At 42.7% G+C, this 20,420-nt stretch overlaps 3 protein-coding genes across 4 annotated transcripts in view; 1 reads left to right on the forward strand and 2 right to left on the reverse strand.

Annotated features, from left to right (window-relative positions):
* LOC117535971 (high-affinity choline transporter 1-like) overlaps positions 1 to 11,968 on the forward strand; it is a 48,767-nt gene extending 36,799 nt beyond the window's left edge. The window contains exons 5-10 of the mRNA XM_034200659.1: positions 1,799 to 1,947; positions 3,189 to 3,332; position 3,602; positions 6,960 to 7,112; positions 9,402 to 9,619; positions 10,386 to 11,968. Of these exons, the coding sequence (XP_034056550.1) occupies positions 1,799 to 1,947; positions 3,189 to 3,332; position 3,602; positions 6,960 to 7,112; positions 9,402 to 9,619; positions 10,386 to 10,526 (806 nt within the window). The 3' untranslated portion in view covers positions 10,527 to 11,968. The remainder of the gene's footprint in view (positions 1 to 1,798; positions 1,948 to 3,188; positions 3,333 to 3,601; positions 3,603 to 6,959; positions 7,113 to 9,401; positions 9,620 to 10,385) is intronic.
* On the reverse strand, positions 11,099 to 18,999 carry LOC117535965 (zinc finger protein 391-like). Its single transcript, XM_034200652.1, has 4 exons — positions 18,750 to 18,999; positions 18,168 to 18,674; positions 17,830 to 18,119; positions 11,099 to 11,218 (listed from the first exon to the last, which is right to left on the reverse strand). Exons 1-4 carry the CDS (start codon positions 18,997 to 18,999, stop codon positions 11,099 to 11,101), a joined length of 1,167 nt encoding a protein of 388 aa, XP_034056543.1.
* Positions 16,924 to 20,420, reverse strand: part of LOC117535979 (TERF1-interacting nuclear factor 2-like) — a 22,990-nt gene continuing 19,493 nt past the window's right edge. For both annotated transcript variants that reach the window (XM_034200668.1, XM_034200667.1), the window contains one exon: positions 16,924 to 19,415. In XM_034200668.1, coding sequence (XP_034056559.1) covers positions 19,267 to 19,415 — 149 coding nt within the window. In that variant the 3' untranslated portion in view covers positions 16,924 to 19,266. The remainder of the gene's footprint in view (positions 19,416 to 20,420) is intronic.

Consider the following 20,420-nt stretch of genomic DNA (forward strand, 5'->3'; position numbering starts at 1 on the left):
CATTTCATCCATAGATCACCGCAATCAGCCCACAAGGTAAGAAACTCATTACAGCTCAGTATGTCATACTTCACTTCTTTGGGGGTTTCTTCGGAGCGGTTCTTCCCCTCCTGAATGATAATCCTGCAAACCGGGGCCTAATCGCCAAACACCATTCCATTCTCCTGTCTTAATTACACACGGCATTTATTGCACGTCTGTCCGTCCTGGGAGAGGGATCCCTCCTCTGTTGCTCTCCCTGAGGTTTCTCCCATTTTCCCCTTTAAACTGTGGGTTTTCTTCGGGAGTTTTTCCTTGTACGATGTGAGGGTCTAAGGACAGAGGGTGTCATATTGTCATACTGATATATTTGTACAAATTGTGACCATACAAGTTATGTAGTTATGTAACCATAACTTTTTTGCCCTGGTTCTCAAAGGAGCACCTGGAGATGTTGCTTGGTGCTCATCCTTAAAATGAAATAAACCGTAACTTTTGAGGGGGTCTTGACTTTATTTGCCAGACACACGGCACTGAACACACAGAGGTGAACACAAGACAACATTAGCATGACCAGTAATCCTACAAGCTGTCATCACTACCCTCCTGACTGTTCTCCTCACTGTCTTCCTCTCTGTCAGACATGGTAGCTAATGATGTAGGCCTACTACTTTCTCTCTGGTTGAGTCTGCGATTAGCTGCTTGCATCCACAAGTCAACAGCTGGGTTTGGGTCGAAAGTCTCTGTTGTCATCTTAGACAAGTGGATGTAATCAAATAAGTATGTGAACATAACCAATAACCTACCATAGCCAATAACAAATTAATGTAACTTATTTTATTTGTGTTGTTCATTCATATCTTATTTTACCTTAACATTTATTTATTTATGCATACTTGTTTTTATCTCCAGTTTTAAAGGATATTTTTGGTTACTGTCCTATAGTATACATTGGAATGATTTCAAACCTGTTTATCCCAATAATTATAAAGGAGTACCTTGGAAATATGTGCATAAATTGTGACCAAACCGTTTGAACTTAGACTAAAGTGAACTATCTAAACACTCAAGAGTCCTTTACCTCACTGAGCTGTAGTATCAGCCTCTCAGTCTGACTGGAGAGGACTCTCCCTCCACATTATTGTAGAAACATCTTCTTCTTACATCCGTTAGAGCAGCTAGCACCAGATTCTAATAACAACAGCGCCGGGTACCGGTGCACCCTCCCTCTCTCCCTCGCTTACTCGCATTTTGGCTGTGAGCTGCGGGCGCCAGATAAGCCAACATCCCCCATTTTCATCACTTACAGCGCCCATCGTACAGGGCAAATGAAACGTGTAACCGGGATGAAAAGGGTGTTACATTTACTTAATTGTGAATATTGTTACATCAAGGCCGAAATTTAGGATGATCCCCAACGGTCAAAAATGTGTTTTTCCCTCCCAGAGCTGCCAGCGCAGCGCCTCCACAGATCTGGCGCCCTAGGCGAACATCTATTACGCCAGTGCTACGGGCCGGCCCTGAGTTCATATCATAGGTTCATATGCAACTCGCAAATATATTTCTCTCTTCTCTTTTCTCTCTTCTCTCTCCTCTCTCTTCTCTCTCTCTCCCTCTCTCTCTCTCAATGTTGGTACGCAAATGCGCCTTTTTTCAAATGACACGGTGCTCTTTTTTTTTGCGGAGGTGCGCATGCGCACCTGCGCACCAGTTATGTGCAGCCCTGTCTATATAACTGTACTCATGTTAGTTTGTTGTTTCTGCACCTGAGTTTTTGTAGAAGTGCCTGCCTCACTCTGAATGTATGTTTGTGTTGCAGGAGGGACGGTGAGCGTGGTGATGGATATCCACTCCTGGCTGGCTGTGATTATCTCTGCTGCTGTGGCCGTAATCTACACTCTGATGGGAGGACTCTACTCCGTGGCCTACACTGATGTCATCCAGCTTTCCTTCATTATCGTCGGCTTGGTACAAACATTACATTTTTACCGCAGTATAGACGGCCCAATGTTGGTCCCCAGAGGATGATTCATACTAACTTAGCCAGGCTTACACTTTTTCCTCAAGCTCCTCCATCAGGTTAATATCTGAGGTGATAGGTCTTGCAAAATGTTGAATTGCCTGCCATAGAATTTGGTGTTAATTTGTCCTCTGTTTAAAGCTAATATGAAATTGTAAGCATTTAAATACAATTAACTCAAATGGGAAACATGGGAAACTTACAAGCTGCTAAACATCAGCTTGTAAGCGTGTCAAATTACAATGGGATAACTTTGCCAGACTTAGTGTACTGATCAGTCTGATTAGACATTAAGCAGAGCAATTAACTAAAACTGAAATTGCACTGCTAACCTAAACAATATTAAGGGTAAATCGGACAGGTAGGACCCAATTGCAGGACAGACAATGGCTTGAACTGGAAATACCTTTATTACAAGAACTCACTCCCCTGTAAACTCAAAGGCAAAAACAACTAACAAACTTCTCTCCCTTGAGAAAGACTCAAGAATCCCACCACCACCAACAGAAAACCAGAACTTAAATACATGCAGAATCAGTAATCAGACAGGAGGGAAAACACACAGACAGGAAGCAGACACAGACAAAAGACAGGGGGTGAACACCTTTCAAAACGAAACAGGAAAACAGACAGATCGTGACATAAATATTCTGGGTTTTTTTTCTTTGGCTATATATGTAACGAATAATTTCCAATGCCATTTGTTTCCAATATCCTGCAGCCCTAGTGGCTGGTAAGGTAAGGTTATTTATATGGCACATTTTCAGACACAGAGGCAATTCAAAGTGCTTTACATCAAAATTAACACATAATAAATAGTAGTAATAGACAAAAGAAAGGAACACAATGGAATAACAGATTCAGAAAAACCATGCATAAAAGAGATACAGAATAGTTTAACAACAACATTGTAAAAACAGTAGGTGCTAAAACAAGTTAAAAGACTTCTGGGTAAGCAGCTGAAAAATGAAATGTTTTTGGCCTCGATTTAAAAGAACTCTAGCGTCGGTGAAGACCTCAGGGTTTCTGGGAGTTTGTTGCATTTGTGGGGAGCATACAAACTAAAAGCAGCTTCGGCGTGTTTGGTTCTGAGCCCCCGATGATCTCAGAGCTCTGTTGTAATCTCTGTCAATGTAAGTATGATTTTTCATCCATATGCCGAACTGATAGTGTCCTCCCTCATTTTTAGTGGCTCTGTGTGCCTTTTATCCTGGCTAGCCCCTCCTCTGCTAACTTCACTGTGGCTGCAGTCACTAAGCTGTACCAGGAGCCATGGATCGGCCGGCTGGAGCTGGAGGATGCAGGTCGCTGGGTGGAGGACATACTGCTGCTGGTACAGACACCTAAAACAACCATCAAGACTAGAAATGCATTTCACCTAAAATCTCTTATGTAGTGAATATGCAGTATTAATTAAGACTGGAGTTCCTTTATTGGTCCCACATCAAAAGTGGTACAGCAGGTAAGAAAGGCATGTAAGTAACCCACTACACTAGGATGGGTCAAATGCAGAGAAACCGTTTTGTTACTAGTACCTGTACTATGTAATGACAATAAAAATAAAAAACAAAAAGGACACCGGACAGGCTGATCAGCATGAAGGGTCTTCTTTTACCCATAATGACCAAGTCGCTCTACATTATCCCGCTTGTAAGGCCACATTCTCAACAAAGTAACGACATGACTCCCAATATTAATTTAAATGCTTTTATTGAATTAGAAAATGTTTTATTGTTTAAAAAATAGTTTTATTGATTTAAAAAATAGTTTTATTGATTTAAAAAAATAGTTTTATTGATTTAAAAAATAGTTTTATTGATTTAAATGACATGTATTGCTAAGAAAAATAGTCCGTTGTTACTGTTTTGACTACGTAGCAACGGCAGGAACTGCTTCGATAGCGTTTTACTTTTTGATTACAGATTTGAAAACATCGTTGCTTGCTTTAAAAGTAGCACAATTCATTATGTCAAACCTTGGAAAGTATCTAGATATCCCTGCCCTAATGCAAAGTAAACTGCACACTGAATATGTTTTTTGCCGTTAAAGTAAAAAGGGCCGCAGCTCCGTGTTGAGGGTTTCTGCCCCGTTACTTCTCCGCTGTTTTCTTGTCCCTGTTGTCTTTTTATTTTCTTCGCTGGGGACTCATCAGCCACTAACCATTCATCCAAATAAAAATAAAAAAGTTGGGCCCCCCCAACACAAGTCAGGCTCAGTGGCGGCGCCAGAGTTGCTGTGGGGTAGCTTGACGTTTCATAGAGGGTGCTCAAACATTTAAGGTTTCCCATTAATGTACCGGGCGCTACAGTGGAATTTTCTTCTGCAACAATCCCCACGCACATACACAGTGTGACAGTTACAATGAAGGCTCGATAATCAGCTCACGGCATATAGGTGTAAGCAGGGGTCAAGTGCTATTTTTATAGGTGGCGTGTGGACCTCACATAGGGGGGTCCGGGGGCAAGGTCCCCCGGGAAGATTTATTTTTAAATATTGAAGTTAAATGCATCAATCTGGTGCACTTTGAGAGCAGCATGAAGAGATCTATGGATACCTCTCTCAACACCCATTTGAAACAGAACTGTAAACAGATTTACTTTTTCTTTATGGATATTTTACAAATCACCCTTTTAAACTTTATTCTTGTTTTACTGTCATAGAGTATTTCATACCTGTTTTTCATTTATTCTCTTATTTTTTTATAACTATAATGATCATATAAACGTGTGTCTCGGAAATAATTAATGGTGACCAAAACATTTGAGACCCACTGAGATAACACTGAGAGAGTCCTTTAGCTCACTGAGTCTCTCAGTCTGACAGGAGAGGACTCTCCTCCACTTTGTTGTTGAAAAAACTCCATATATCCGTTAGCGTAGCTCGCTAGCACCAGAAGCTAACAACAACGGATCTCCGGAGTCGGTACCGAGTGCGCTCTCTCTCTCTCTCTCTCTCTCTCTTCTCCTCTCTCTCCTCTCTCTTCTCTCTCTCTTCTTCTCTCTCTCTCTCTCTCGCTCGCGCACACAAAATGGCTCGTTCCACACACACACACACACAGAACCGAGCTTTAATTGAAACACAGAGGACCCAGACGTAATAGTACTGCATTCATATTATTTTCGAATCAATTAATGTTCAAATTATGATTTTTTTTTTTCCTTTCTTTTTTTTTATAACAATTTTTTTCCTCTCGCCCGCCCCCCCTTGCATGCCTCTGCGCCCCCCCCACTTTGAGAACCACTGAACTTAGCCATTGTAGTAAAAATACATAAATTACATAAATAACATACAATTGCAACAAGCAATAAGCCACATTATCTAAGTGTTTCAAGTACAACCCACTTTTGAGTTTAAACATGTATTATATACAGGGGTGCACATAACTTTTTTGCCCTGGTTCTCAAAGGAGCACCTGGAGATGTTGCTTGGTGCTCATCCTTAAAATTAAATAAACCGTAACTTTTGAGGGGGTCTTTATTTGCCAGACACACGGCACTGAACACACATGCAGAGGTGAACACAGAACACACAAGCAGAGGTGAACACAGAACACACAAGCAGAGGTGAACACAGAACACACATGCAGAGGTGAACACTGAACACACATGCAGAGGTGAACACTGAACACACATGCAGAGGTGAACACAGAACACACATGCAGAGGTGAACACAGAACACACATGCAGAGGTGAACACAAGACAACATTAGCACGACCAGTAATCCTACAAGCTGTCATCACTACCCTCCTGACTGTTCTCCTCACTGTCTTCCTCTCTGTCAGACATGGTAGCTGATGATGTAGGCCTACTTCTTTCTCTCTGGTTGAGTCTGTGATTAGTTGCTTGCATCCACAAGTCAAACAGCTGGGTTTGGGTCGAAAGTCTCTGTTGTCATCTTAGACAAGTGGATGTAATCAAATAAGTATGTGAACATAACCCATATAACCCTTACCATAGCCAATAAACAACTGTAATGTAACTTATTTTATTGTGTTGTTCATTCATATCTTATTTTACACTTAACATTTCATTTATTTATGCTTTTTTTTTTTATCTCCAGTTTTAAAGGATATTTTTGGTTACTGTCCTATAGTATACATTGGAATGATTCAAACCTTTTATCACAATAATTATAAAGGCAGTGCCTTGGAATATGTGTTTTACATAAATTGTGACCCCAAACCGTTTGAACTTAGACTAAGTGAACTATCTACATACACTCAGGAGTCCTTTACCTCACTGAGGCTGTAGTTAATCAGTCTGCTGGAGAGGGGACTCTCCCTCCACATATTGTAGAAACATCTTCTTCTTACATCCGTTAGAGCAGCTAGCACCAAGATTCTAATAAACAACCAGCGACCTCGTGGTACCGGTGCGACCCTCCCTCTCTCCTCGCTCACTTGCTTTGGCTGTGAGCTGCGGGCGCCAGATAAGCCAACATCCCCCATTTTCATCACTTACAGCGCCCATCGTACAGGGCAAATGAAACGTGTAACCGGGGTGAAAAGGGTGTTACATTTACTTAATTATGAATATTGTTACATCAAGGCCGAAAATTAGGATGAGCCCCAACGGTCAAAATGGTTTTTTCCCTCCCAGGACTGCCAGCGCAGCGACTCCCCAAATCTGGCGCTCTAGGCGAACATCTAGCCAGCGCTACGGGCCGGCCCTGAGTTCATATCATGGTTCATACATGTATGCAACTCGCAAATATCTTTCTCTTCTCTCTTCTCTCTTCTCTCCTCTCTCCTCTATTTTCTCTTTCTCTTCTCCCTTCTCTCTCTCCCTCTCTCAATGTTGGTACGCAAATGCGCTTTGTTTCAAATGACTCGGTGCTCTTTTTTGGCGGAGGTGCGCATGCGCACCTGCGCACCAGTTATGTGCAGGCCCTGATTATATATATTATATACGTAGAAAGAAACAGTGGTTAACAGCAATTTACTTGGTTTTCTATTCAAAGGCATCGGAGGGATCTGCTACCAGGCTTTCTACCAGAGGGTTCTGTCCACAGCCACTGATGCCCAGGCGAAGATCACCTGCTACGCTGCTGCTGTATTTTGCCCAATTCTTGGCATCCCTTCAATCCTCATAGGAGCAGTGGCTGCATCTACCAGTACCCACATTTAACCTTTCTCTTTTATATTCGCTATATCACATCATATAAAACCTTGCTACCAGCAGGGGAAGAAGAAGTCAAAGGTTTTATTGTCATATGCACATAAGCTAGGGCTGCACGATATTGAAAAAAACTGACATTGCGATATTTTTCTTCTGCGATATGAAAAAATACAGGATTTGAAGAAAAGGCAGTTTTTTTTGTTGTCCTCAAACCATCCTTTCTTTAACTTTCATGCTTTACAATTGGTATTTTTTTAACGCTATTTAACCGGATGAAGGATTTTAGTCACGGACGTCTGGATCTTAAGTTATCAGAGCAACAAGCTGAGCTAGCTCGGTTAGCAGCGCCGAACTGCCCTGGAGAAACACATGAAACCACTTTATTCAGTGGTTTTACCTTTAATCACCGTCCGGTTGCTTTGGAGATTTGATTGTGATTGGTGGTTTGCTGTGCATGCAGAGCCGTGTGTCACTCACTCAAGTACCCCTGACATGAGAGCCGCGCAAGTTATCCTTTTGTAGCAAGCAGCAAATAATTGTAACATGACGTGTTTGAGTTAATTTGCCTACTTAATATCGCACGTCCTAAAAAAAAAAATTATTAAAAAATCGCACGTCCTGCGATGTGATATCGCGCATGCGCATATCGCGATTATCGTCACGACACGATATATCGTGCAGCCCTAACATAAGCTACAGTGTAGAAATGGCAATTAAATCCTTCTGACCTGAGCTCCTCCAACAATACAACATATATAATAAAAAAGAAAAGTAGTGCAAAAAGTCTATATACATGTAAATAGAATATGATATGTACACACGGCATCTATTGCACGTCTGTCCGTCCTGGGAGAGGGATCCCTCCTCTGTTGCTCTCTCTGAGGTTTCTCCCATTTTTTCCTTTAAACTGTGGGTTTTCTTCGGAAGTTTTTCCTTGTACGATGTGAGGGTCTAAGGACAGAGGGTGTCGTATTGTCATACTGATATTTTGTACAAACTGTAAAGTCCACTGAGACAAATGTAACATTTGTGATATTGGGCTATATAAATAAACATTGATTGATTGATTTATTGACATGAACAGAATATGAAATTAAATAACGTAAATTAAGACAAAATTAATTACATATGGTTTATTGGGGTTGGTGATGCTCTACTTGAGTAAACGTACTAATGCATTATTGTCAACATTCTTCATTACAAGTAAAAGTCCTGCATTCAAAATCTAAAGTACTATCAGCTAAATGTACTTAAAGCTTATACAAATATTTAGATAAAATTACTCATTTGTGACTTCCACTAGATTAATTTTTAGAGATGCACAAAGAGAAGATTAAAATTACATGATTTGTCTTTTAAATGTAATGGAGTAGAAGTATCAGCATGGGTACTTGTGGGTTATCTGTAGGGATGGGTACCGAGCCCCGGTATTAAACGGCCCCCGGGGCTGAATTATTAAAGACCGTGGTACCGTTAAGCTCCGACGTTATCGGTCTTTTTATCGGTACTGGAGACATCTAAAATTGGCTCCAGTGATTGCATTGATTACAGTAACTCAGGGCACCTGGGTCTGGTGTCCTGCAGCTATTTAAAGCCTCTCTGCTCCTCTTTATTAAAGAAATTACTTTAATAAACATATTTTTCTACCCGTTGACATGTTGTGTCTCCTTTTTGTTGTGGCCAGGTCGCAACAATATGTCATGTATTATTGCTACACAAACATTATATTGCAGTCTTAGTGTCGCCAACTCCGTTTCTAATACGCAAAAAGACTGCAAAAGGTCAGAGGAAGGTTAGGGTTGAATTAAAAAGTGGCGACAGATAACCCACAAGTACCGTGGCATCAAATGGAAATACTTGCAAGGGTGGTTCTAGGGTTTATTACGATTTATTGGAACTAAATCAAATCAGAGACCCGGATGTACAGTGGAGATTAAACTGTTCATTACCTTAATACTGCAATACTGTTTATGTTTTTTTAATTAAATTGTCACTTAAAGTTACTAAAACAAATACTCTAAGTGAAAAAAACTACTGAAACAAAGAACTGTAACTTAAATGTACTAAAACAAATACCAATTACTGTATGTTGTGTTTATTTTACACAATTACTTTATACTTTCTTTGTCTTTTTAATCCGCTTTGTGTGAAATAACTGGCCTCAGCCTGGCGCCCCCAGTGAAATTGGTCTAGAACCGCCACTGAATACTTGAGTAAATGTACTTCCCACCTCTGCTTGCAACTCATGTTTCTGTTGTGATTACATGTGCCTAATTTCTGGCAGACTGGAACCAGACCAGCTACGGTTCCCCCAGCCCGTATGAAGAGGGCAAAGCTGGCATGATCCTCCCCATCGCCCTCCAGCATCTCTGCCCTTTCTACATCTCTCTGCTCGGTATCGGAGCTCTGGCTGCTGCCGTGATGTCGTCCGTCGACTCGGCTCTTCTGTCTGCCGCCTCCCAACTGGGCCGAAACATCTTCAAGAACATCATCTACAGAGGGGTAACTTTTTATATGATATGGCCTACTGTGGCATCTTTAAGTCACTGAATAATGTGTCATTGAAATGAAAGACTTAGAGGTTTAAGCCATGCTCTGTGAGGGTGTATCTGCACCGCAAGGCTTTGAGCATAAATTATAAATGGATGCTGACACGCTAACAAGGCAAACATTCTGTAAAGCAGGTATTATGTATAACCATGTGACCCGCTTGGTACAGAATGCTAGCTAACCATTTGCTAACACTAAATGAGCTAGGCTAAATGGAAAGGTCATTCGATTTGCAGACAAATGCTGAACATTACATTTCCGTTGAGTTCTTTGTTTGTCTTTATGATTGTATTACTATTTATACTTTAATGAGAACATTCTTGTAGCCTACATATGCTGATAGCTTAGTTAGTCCTGAAGAGAAATATCACTTTATGTGACGCTTCCGTTATTTAAAAAGGACCCCAAAGCAGTGACTGATTTAGGTCAGGTTTTCAAGGTGTTTAATAAAAAAAATGCAAACAAAAAGGCAGGCAGTGATGGCTACGAAGCTAGCTGGTTAGCAGAGAGTTGTCCAAGGAAAGAACACTGGAGAGAATCAAGGCTCCAGGCTGCAGAAACACTCTGGTTTAAAAAATATAGTACAAAAATGGCAGTATTTACATTGAATATGCATGGTTATAATCCTAGAAATATAAATTGAATAAAATAGTACCTACTATATTCTACTATAGAATAGTATCCAATGTCCAAAAAACATGATCTCCCTCTATTTCAGGCGTCAGAGAAACTGATTCTCATGGCGGGTGATGAAGTTCGGTGGTGCTGTGTGGGACAGCTGGAGCCGGCCCTGGCCATGACGACACTCGTCCGTTCCACTTGTTCTGGATCATCAGCTCAGACGTGCTGTACTGTATGATGGCTCCTCAGGTGATTTGCATCTTCTACCTGTCTCGCTGGGTGAATTACTTAGTGGCCCTGCTTTGGTTTCGTGCTGGCTCTCCTGCTGAGGGTTCTGGTTGGAGAACCTGTGATCGGCCTTCCTGACCTGATGCCTCTGCCCTGGGACAAGATTCCAGGACGATGGTACCCGATACCGTTTGTTCCCTTTTCGAACCGCAATCCTGCTCATCACCCTGGGGACTATTTTCCTAGTGTCACGCCTCGCTGAGTGCCTGTTTTTGAGAAGAGGAAGCTGGGAAGTGAGGATGAAACAGACGCTACATGTCAGGAGATGAAACCGATGAATAAAGAACAGACTTCCTGCAACTAAATAGCTCAAAAACAGAAGCTATTTTGGTTGGCACACCAAACCAGGTCCAATCATCCCCCATAACCCACCATTACCTCTTTCTGGACCAAACATATCCCTCTCCACAGCAGTTACCAACCTGGGTGTAAGATTTGACAGACATCTAACCTTTGACACCCATATCAAACAACCTGTGCAAAACCTCCTTCTACCACCTCAGGAACATTGCAAAACTCCTGTCAGATGCTGAACAACTGGTCCATGCTTCGTCTCCTCAAGGCTCGATTACTGCAACGCTCTCCCCATCGGGACTCAGCCTTCAGAAGCTCCAATATGTACAGAATAGTGCCGCTAGGATCCTGATGAGGGTGAGAAAATACAACCACATCACACCCGTCCTTCATTCCCTCCACTGGCTTCCTGTCTCATTCAGGATCGAATACAAGATCGCACTACTGACCCATCAGTGCATCCACAGGAACGCCACTCCATACCTGAAGGAACTTCTCAAATCACAAACCTCCACACGCTACCTCCGCTCCACAACTAACCATCGGCTTCGCCCCCCGAGGACCAAACCTCAATGGGGGATCGGAGCTTTCTGTGCAGCTGCTCCTCCTCTGTGAATTCCCTTCCAGACCACCTGAGGACTCCACAGACCACTGACGCCTTCAGGAAAGGCTTAAAAACCTTTCTTTTAAAAAAAGCTTTTGTTAAACTTTTGTTTTTATTATGCCTCCTGTAGCACCTTGGGATTGCTGTGAGCAATGAAAGGTGCTTAATAAATCGAATTTATTATTATTATTATTATAGACGAACACATCTTTAGATTGATAAACATATAGAACAGGGGTGTCCAAACATTTTCACCAAGGGCCACATACAGAAACATATTCGAAGGGCCGGGCCACTCACTAGAGGCGAGGGTCAGGGCCGGCCCTCGCATAGGCAGTATAGGCGAATGCTAAGGGCGCATCAACCCATAGGGGGCGCTGACAATTTGAAAAAAAAAGTTAGAAATTAAAACTAAATATATATTTTTAATTTGATAACAACACAATTTCCCGATTTTGGATCTACAAAGTACATCTTATTATCTTATACTAACAGAACTATGACTATATTGTGTACAGCGCCCATAAACTATGGCACACACCCACCCCCCAAAATCAAGTTGAACTGCCCCAGCCCCAGTAAAAACCAGAGGTTTATGTGAAATTGTTCTTTTTTTTGAAATAATGGAAGTGTGCAATTATAGGTTTTAATTTTATATTTGTGTTAATTTAAAATAAATCAAACTCCCAAAAAACTTACACAGCTTCTGTGTGCTTTATTAACATTGGAATTTACTGTGTAAGCGGCCGCGGGGGGGAGAGCTTCAGAGAGCTCTCTCCTGAAAGACTGAGCGGCTCTGATAACCTCAGCTCAGTGAGGTAAAGGCACACCTTTATATGATCATTATAGTTATACAAAAATAAGAGAAAAACAGGTATAAAATACTATATGACAGTACAAAAAAGTTGTTATTAATAAACAAGAATACAGTTTGAAAGGGGAGTGATTTGTAAAGTATCCATAAAGAAAAAGAAAATCTACTTACAGTTCTGTTTCATCTGGATGTTGAGAGATGTATCCATAGATTTCCTAATGTTGCTCTCAAAGTGCACCAGATTGATGCTTTGAACTTATATATTAGAAAAAAAAGTCTTCCCTGGGGTGCATGCCCCCGGACCCGGCCCTGGGCGAGGTATACTGCCTCATAAGTTAAGTTATAAGTTAGCAAAATCTATCAAAAGTATGTAAATGATGCTTGATACTTGAATCTGCTTTAAGGAAAATAAACAGCCTACATCCAAGCTCTCCAGAGAGTTTCATTTCATTTGTTAGCAACTCATCCCTTAGGACACATGTGTCAAACTCAAGGCCCGGGGGCCAAATCAGGCCCTTGGTGGATTTAATTTCGGCCCGTAGGATAATTTTTAAATTACTATTAGATCTGGCCCGCCGGTATATTGCACGCACACCTTCACTCCATCCTGAGGGTCTCCTCAGCTCAGAGCCTGAGCCCAAACATTGATGAACTTGCACCCAAGATGAGATGCCAAGTATCTGAACTAGCATCACAGAGCAGCAAACTGCGTTTAATGGATGTTTTCCCCCTGCACTTTTCTTCTTGAGACAACAGGGTTTGGTTTTCTCTTTGAGGGAAATAGTTTTTTTGAAGCTGTTGTTGGCCTGTGGAAAAATGTAATCATAAGAAATGAAGCTGCAGATAGAGCCATAAGAAATGAAATGCAACTGATTATTTAATGTTGTTTTTATAGGCAATCATTTAAGCTTTGTTAGTTCCAGGTTTAATATGTGCTATAAGTTCATTTCAATATGTTTTGCAATAAACATTGAACCAGTCCGGCCCTCGACTAGTACCCATTTTTTAAATTTTGGCCCACTGTGTATTTGAGTTTGACCCCCCTGCCTTAGGAAATAGGAAGGGTATATTTCTAGTTATTGGGCTTTTTTCTTATCGACTTCAAATGTAATGACTGAATTTATTGCAAATTGGGCTTATTAACACATGAACACTACTGTGTAATTTATGTTTTTCAGATTCATTTGTGGGCCGTATTCCATTATACTTTTTGAATGTCCCGCGGGCCGCATTTTGCCCCCGGGCCGTAGTTTGGACACCCCTGATATATCTGGGGATGTGTGTGGTTAATTTCTTCTTATGACTTTTCTTCCTTTAGCGAACAATATGTGCTTTAATCAAAACAGAACAAAAAGGTGTGAAGCAGAGTGGGATCATGGGAATTTGTATCTTTCCAAGCATTCCTGCCATTTGAGTTTCTTACAATCAGTGTCCTTTATTCTCCTCAAAAAGAAACCAACCTGTTGTTTTAAACTGTTGAAAACTCAGAATAAAGCTATTTCCTGTTTATAATCAGGCTACTGCTATGAAAGGCAGGTTGTTCTATATGTAAAATCATTTTTTTATCCTAAATATCTTTGTTTTTCTTCTTTTCTAAGCTCACATTGTTCTGCTGGCTCTTTATTGTGTATATTTATACATTTAAAAATAAATTGTTGCTATACAGTCAACCATCCGTTATGACAAACTGAATACAGATATTTAATTATGGTATTAGTGTGAGGAAAGTCTGACATTAAAGGACCTATCATGCAAAATGCACTTGTTGATGTCTTTTATTCATAAATATGTGTCCCCGGTTGTGTCGGGGAATTCACGCAGCGTCAGAGAATAAAACTGTTAGGAAAAAACACTCGACACCAGGTTGAGAATCAATTATCAGGTACTAATTTATTCTTGCAAGAAGGAGCAGAGTTAAATCACATACAAAGGATATGGTTTAGCTCACACACATGGGCCCTTTCTCATTTCTCTAACTCCCCTCCTCGACTCCTATCCTCGAGACTTAGTCCCGCCCACAGGAGATGCGAGCCGAGGAGAGAGGAGGGGAAGCAGCAGGCGGTTAGAGAAATGAGAACTCCTCTCCTCTGAGCGGTCATTTTAAAGAGACGTCCATTAATGATGACAGGAGGCACAGCAGCCTGTCTGATGGACAGATGTGTTCATGATGACTTATATATTTACTTTGATTCATTCACAGTGCGGTATAATGAGACAATAACAGGCTACAGATGCGGACACACACACACACACACATATATATATATATATATTTATATACATACAATTTCAGAATCAAACAGAGCACTCTCATAATAACGTAACACTATCAGACTGGATATATCCCCCCCCTCCCCCCTCTCTGGTCGCTACAATGAGGAAAATAAATTACGGGCCAAAAGTTTTATTTACAAGTATTAAAAGTAAGCAGAGGACACCAAACCAACTGAGACCTGTCGGTCCGCTGCATCTACGCACAACACTGTACCACACACACACACACACACACACACACACACACACACACACACACACACACACACACACACACACACACACACACACACAACACACACACGCACACACACACACACACACACACATACACACACTGTACCACACACATACACACACTGTACCACACACACACACCTACAGCTAAGAGCCGTTTGTGTATTTTATTGTGAAGCACTAAAAGGTTTTAGAAAAATATGGACTCTTTGTTTGTAGATATCTACTAAACTACAGCAAATAAAGAGAGTAGGCCTGTTATACTGAGTGATATATATTATACACACGGCTCTGCTTTCTGCACGGACCTCACAGCTGTTCTCTCTGGAAACAATCGCGTCGCGATGAAAGCAGTTAATAAACATAATATCCAGGGGATGCATGCAGAGCTGTCATTGGCTGAGATAAGTCCGGCCGTCGCAGAAAACATCTCTGTTCCCGGAAATGCATCCACGAAGGAAGCCGTGGAGGACCCAACAGTGTATCCTCGGTTAGAGCTCCTCCAGAGAGCCTCCTCGATGCTCGATGCTCGGTCCTCGAAGTGCATTTAGAGAAATTAGATGTCCTTCAACATGGCACGCTGAAATTCATTTCCGGGTCACTACCGGAGGAGCATCGAGGAGGCTCTCTGGAGGAGCTATAACCGAGGATACACTGAAGGTTCCTCCACGGATGCATTTCCGGGAACGGTGGCTGGATATTATTTTAGAAACTGCTTTCATCGCGTCGCGATGTTTACAGTGAGAACAGCTGTGAGGGTCCGTGCAGAAAGCAGAGCAGTGTGTATAATATATATCACTCAGTATAACAGGCCTACATTACTCTCTTTATTTGCTGTAGTTTAGATATCTACAAACAAAGAGTCGATATTTTTCTAAGACCATTTAGTGCTTCACATAATAAAATACACAACGGCTGTAGCCTGATTATGCTTTAGGAGCTTTAAGTGTGTGTGGTAGGCAGTTGTGTATGTGTGTGTGTGTGGTACAGTATGTAGGTGTGTGTTGTACAGTGCGTAGATGCGGCGGACAGACGGGTCTCTGCTTACTTTTAATACTTGTAAATACAACTTTTGGCCCGTAATTTCAATTCCCCATTTCAGCGACCAGAGAGAGGGGGGGATATATCCAGTCCCTGATTGTGTTACGTTATTATGAGAGTGCTCTTCATAGCCATACTTTAAATTGTATATATTTATATAAATATATATGTGTGTGTGTGTGTGTGTGTGTGTGGGTGTGTTGTGTGTGGGTGTGTGTGTGTGTGTGTGTGTGTGTGTGTGATGTGTGTTGTGTGTGTGTGTGTCCGCATCTGTAGCCTGTTTATTGTCTGATTCTATACCGCACTCTCAATTAATTCACAAGTAAATATGTGGTGGAAACACTGTTCAGCTCGATGTAACAGAGATTTATAAAAATACAGCGCTATGACAACACACTTCGACAGCTGATGCAGCTGTGCCACGACTAATAATGAACGCGACGTTCGCTTTAATATGACCGCTCAGAGGAGAGGAGTTCTCATTTCTTTTTAAACGTCTGCTGATTCCCCTCCGCTCTCCTACGGTCCTCCGCTCGCATTTCCTGTGGGCGGGACTAAGTCTCGAGGAGGGGAATTTAAGGAATTGAAGAAGGCCTCTCTTGTGTGTGAAGAAGCAGGAAATAAAAAGGAACTCACCTTGTGGACCGGCAAGAGAGAAAGCCTTTGAGCTCCAGACTGTTTCAGAGATAATCCATGATATGGTGTTTCATCACGGCAGTATTTAGTTAGACAGTAGCTGCCGGGTCCGCGTGAGCTCAGACCCATCGGTTTGGTATTTTGAGCAAAACACTTCATAGACATGTTTTTATCTGAGACCTATGCTATTGCCTAAAAATAGCATGATAGGTGACCTTTAAAAAACACGACTCAGACATAAAAAACCTCCAAAGTTTGGATTTTGTTGTCATTTAAAATAAAAGATCTGTCTATTTAATGTTATATATGGATCTATTTGGTTTAATTTAATGGATGGCAACTTATCAACCATTATTTGTGTAACTTTTGTGAAACATAAACCCTTGTTATTAAGCAGGGACACGATTAAGAAAATCTTCCACAGATAACAAACCAGTGAGACAACAGTTCTTTGCTATGTGTTTATTTTTCTGCAAAACATCAAAAACAGGTATATATTCTTATTGACTTGAGTTAAGATTCACAGCAAAACCTCATCAAACCTTCGAAAAGCTTTCATCGTGTCCACGCTACAATAACATTGTCATATTTTCATCATCAGAGCAACAACACACACCTACTGCTGGACGAGATGATATCCAGCCTGTTGTCTAAAACAAAAGCAGAGTCGCTGTGCTGTTTACATGGTTACATAAAAAAGTGAGTGGTAAAAGTAGTTCCTACAGTTTCCACAAAGACTACATCACATTATCTACAGGTACATGAGTTGAAATGCTTCGTTATATCGTTACATAATTCATTAAGGGTTGGCTACGTTGACCAAGTACAATGTTTGGAAAATGACATTTCTTTTATCCATGATTCTGTAATGAAAATGATTGACAACTCTGAAAAATACTTTAAAATGTGTACTACTCCCTTGTAGGCTATCTCTCACGATGTGACAGTTAAGGGTAACATCATTTCCTCAACGTATTGTGGCACATCACCTGATTATATGAAACACAGAACAACAAAGGGGCTTTATTTGTTGAAAACTGTTCGAGCCAACCACCCATCATAACTCAAATTGGTAGTTTTTAAATCCAATGATCAGAAAACATATCCTAACATTATTCTATATGTGTTTTCACTACCTTAACCACCATGGTGGCTTATCACACTGCTAACTAATATGGTTTATAAAATGGACCCAATGACACAGTAGCTATGTGGCTATTAACGTTATCCAATCAGGCCACTTGGAATCAGAGCATCCTTATTGTATACGTAAATGTTTCTTTGATTAATAATCATCGCTCGCCTCCTCTTCCTCGTCGTACTTCCTCTTGACCGAGTGCTTCTTGTGCTTACCCGGTGTCTCCGTTTCCCGGCGAGCTCGGGGTTAGCGTCCCTCGTGTGCATCTGCTCGTGTTTCTTCAGCAGGCCGGGCACGGAGAAGCCCTTCCCGCACGTTTCACACGTCCACGGCTTCTTGCAGGTGTGCGTCCTCTTGTGCACGTTCAGATGGGACGCCAGCTTGTAGGTTTTGCCGCAGACGTCGCAGCTGAACGGCCGCTCGTTGGTGTGCAGCCGGATGTGGACCTTCAGATTCCCCACCTGGGTGAAGGTCTTCTCGCAGATGGAGCAGCGGTACGGCCTCTCTTGTATGGATCCTCAGGTGGACCCTCAGGCAGTATTTGCTGGAGAACTTCTTCTGGCAGACGGGGCGGGGGGGATCTTAGCTTTGGGCACGTGGTCCTGCTGGTGCCTCTTCAGGTCCGACAGGTACACGAAGGTCTTTCCGCACTGGGAGCAGAGGTACTGGCGGTCTCCGATGTGGTATCCCATGTGTCTCTTCAGCAGGCTGGGGACGAGGAACCTCTTCCCGCAGCGCTCGCACATGTGAGGGCGGTCTCGGGTGTGCCAGCGCTCGTGGTTGGACAGCTTGAAGGCCGTGGGGAAGCTCTTGCTGCAGTGCTTGCAGGGGAACGTCATCTGGCTGGTGTGGCACTCCATGTGGCGCTTGAAGTAGGTGGACTGCGTGAAGCCCTTGTTGCAGATGTTGCAGTAGAAGGGCTTCTGGCCGCTGTGAGCCAGCATGTGTTTGGAGAGGCTCTGCAGTTTGGTGAAGCACTTCCCACACTGCCCGCAGGCGTAGGGGCGCGCGTGCTGTGCGTCTTCAGGTGGTTGTTGAGGAACGCCTGGGTCCTGAAGCTCTGTTGCAGGCGGTGCACACGAAGGGCTTCTCTCCGGTGTGGATGCGCTCGTGGTCCATCAGCTTGGACTGGTACGGGAAGCTCTTGTCACAGACGCTGCAGGTGTATCGGTCCGCGGGGGTCGGATCTGCTTCTTCCTCCTAATGCTGGGCTTGTCGTCGTCGTCTAACATCAGCTGGGCGGGGGGGAGGGGAGGCAGGGGCGGGGAGCGAGAGGGAGTTGGTGCGATCTGTGACACCCACTGATGCAGCGTGACCCGATGAGTGTTGGGCTTTTGGGCGTCTTTTGTTGCTGCTGCACTCTGAGAGGTGGACTTCACTGGCATCGAGACGACCCGGAAAGGGATGGCTTTTGGAGCCGGCTGCGCTTCTGGTTTATCTGCTGCTTCCTGTTCCCCTGGTGGTTCCGGTGTACTTTTCTTTGCACCGATTCCTCCGTCTCAACTGTGTTTGCGGCACTTTTTTCCTTCTCTGCTCCTCCATCAGCTGTGTTAGCACCCCCCCCTGCCTCCTGTGGTCTGATGTCAGGGGTTTCAGCGTCGTCTGACATCACTCCGAGGTCCTCAGCGTCACTGAGGGAGGCTGAGCTCGTTTCATTGGTTGTTACTTCTACACGTTTTGGGGGGATGGCGGCGGTGGTGGAGGAGGGGAGGTGGAGGAGTAGGTGGAGGAGGCTCGACTGGTTTGGGTCGGAAGGCGAGTGAAGAGAGGACGCAGTTTCCCACGGAGGACGAGATAGTTGCTGCATGAATAGAAAAAGTATGTCAACATTTAAACATATATGTACATTAATATTGTTACTGTTTATCTGTATTATTATTATCCTTATGTGTATTCTCATGTGAACTCTGTGTTCACTTTCTACTGTTTATTGGTTTTTGTTTCTTTGTATTGTTTCTGTTCTGATTTTAGGGTGTTGAACTGTTGTGAACGATTCATCTCTTGAATGCTCTTATGCTGACGTCATATCTGTCAATCTGTCAATCACACAGCTGGTTCTAATAAAGGGATCATTGCTGGCTCACTCGGAGAACTCAGTCAGTGTCATGTGAACTACAATGCAAGTGTGTGGCGTCTTTTATTTCTCCGTAGTATTAGTCCAAGGCTATCTAGACCTTTGCTGGTAATGGCTGCTGCGCCAACAGGTTATGGGCCCAGAAAGGATTTTGGAAACCGATGGAATCGTTTGTGCTTTGACGGAGATGAGAAAAACTATGAGTTGTGGGAAACAAAGTTTCTTGGCCACCTGCGTCTACAAGGGCTGAAAAGCACCATATTGAAAGAGCCTGACAGTGGCGGAGGCGAAGAGGACGCAGAAGAAGCCGCGGTAAGAGCCGCAGAAGACGCTGATAAAAATGAAGAAGTCTACGCTGAACTTATTCAATTGTTGGACGATACAAGTTTGCCTCTGGTCATGAGAGATGCAGCGGACGATGGGAGAAAGGCGTTGAAGATTCTGAGGGATCACTACGCAGGTACAGGAAAACCGCGTGTGATCAGCTTGTATACAGAGCTTACGTCTCTCCAGAAATATGCTAATGAAAGCATCACAGACTATATTATACGAGCAGAGACTGCTATCACAGTACTGAGGAATGCAGAAGAGATTTTGAGTGACGGTTTATTGATAGCTATGATTCTGAAGGGGCTGCCAGCGTCATTTAAGCCGTTTTCTATCCACACTACACAAAGTGATGAGAAGATCACCTTCGCCGAGTTCAAGACAAGCTGAGGAGATACGAGAGCA

This window comes from Gymnodraco acuticeps, unplaced genomic scaffold, assembly GCF_902827175.1.
Source record: "Gymnodraco acuticeps unplaced genomic scaffold, fGymAcu1.1, whole genome shotgun sequence".
In the NCBI taxonomy this organism is placed as follows: Eukaryota; Metazoa; Chordata; class Actinopteri; order Perciformes; family Bathydraconidae; genus Gymnodraco; species Gymnodraco acuticeps.

What these genes read in the sequence shown, in the direction of transcription:
- LOC117535965 (XM_034200652.1), bottom strand. Translation starts at nt 18,999, where the DNA reads ATGCCAGTGAAGTCCACCTCTCAGAGTGCAGCAGCAACAAAAGACGCC. An exon ending in GTCTGTGACAAGAGCTTCCC is followed by an intron (nt 18,675 to 18,749) that starts GTACCAGTCCAA and finishes CGCCTGCAACAG; the next exon opens with AGCTTCAGGACCCAGGCGTT. An exon ending in CGCCCCGTCTGCCAGAAGAA is followed by an intron (nt 18,120 to 18,167) that starts GTTCTCCAGCAA and finishes GATCCATACAAG; the next exon opens with AGAGGCCGTACCGCTGCTCC.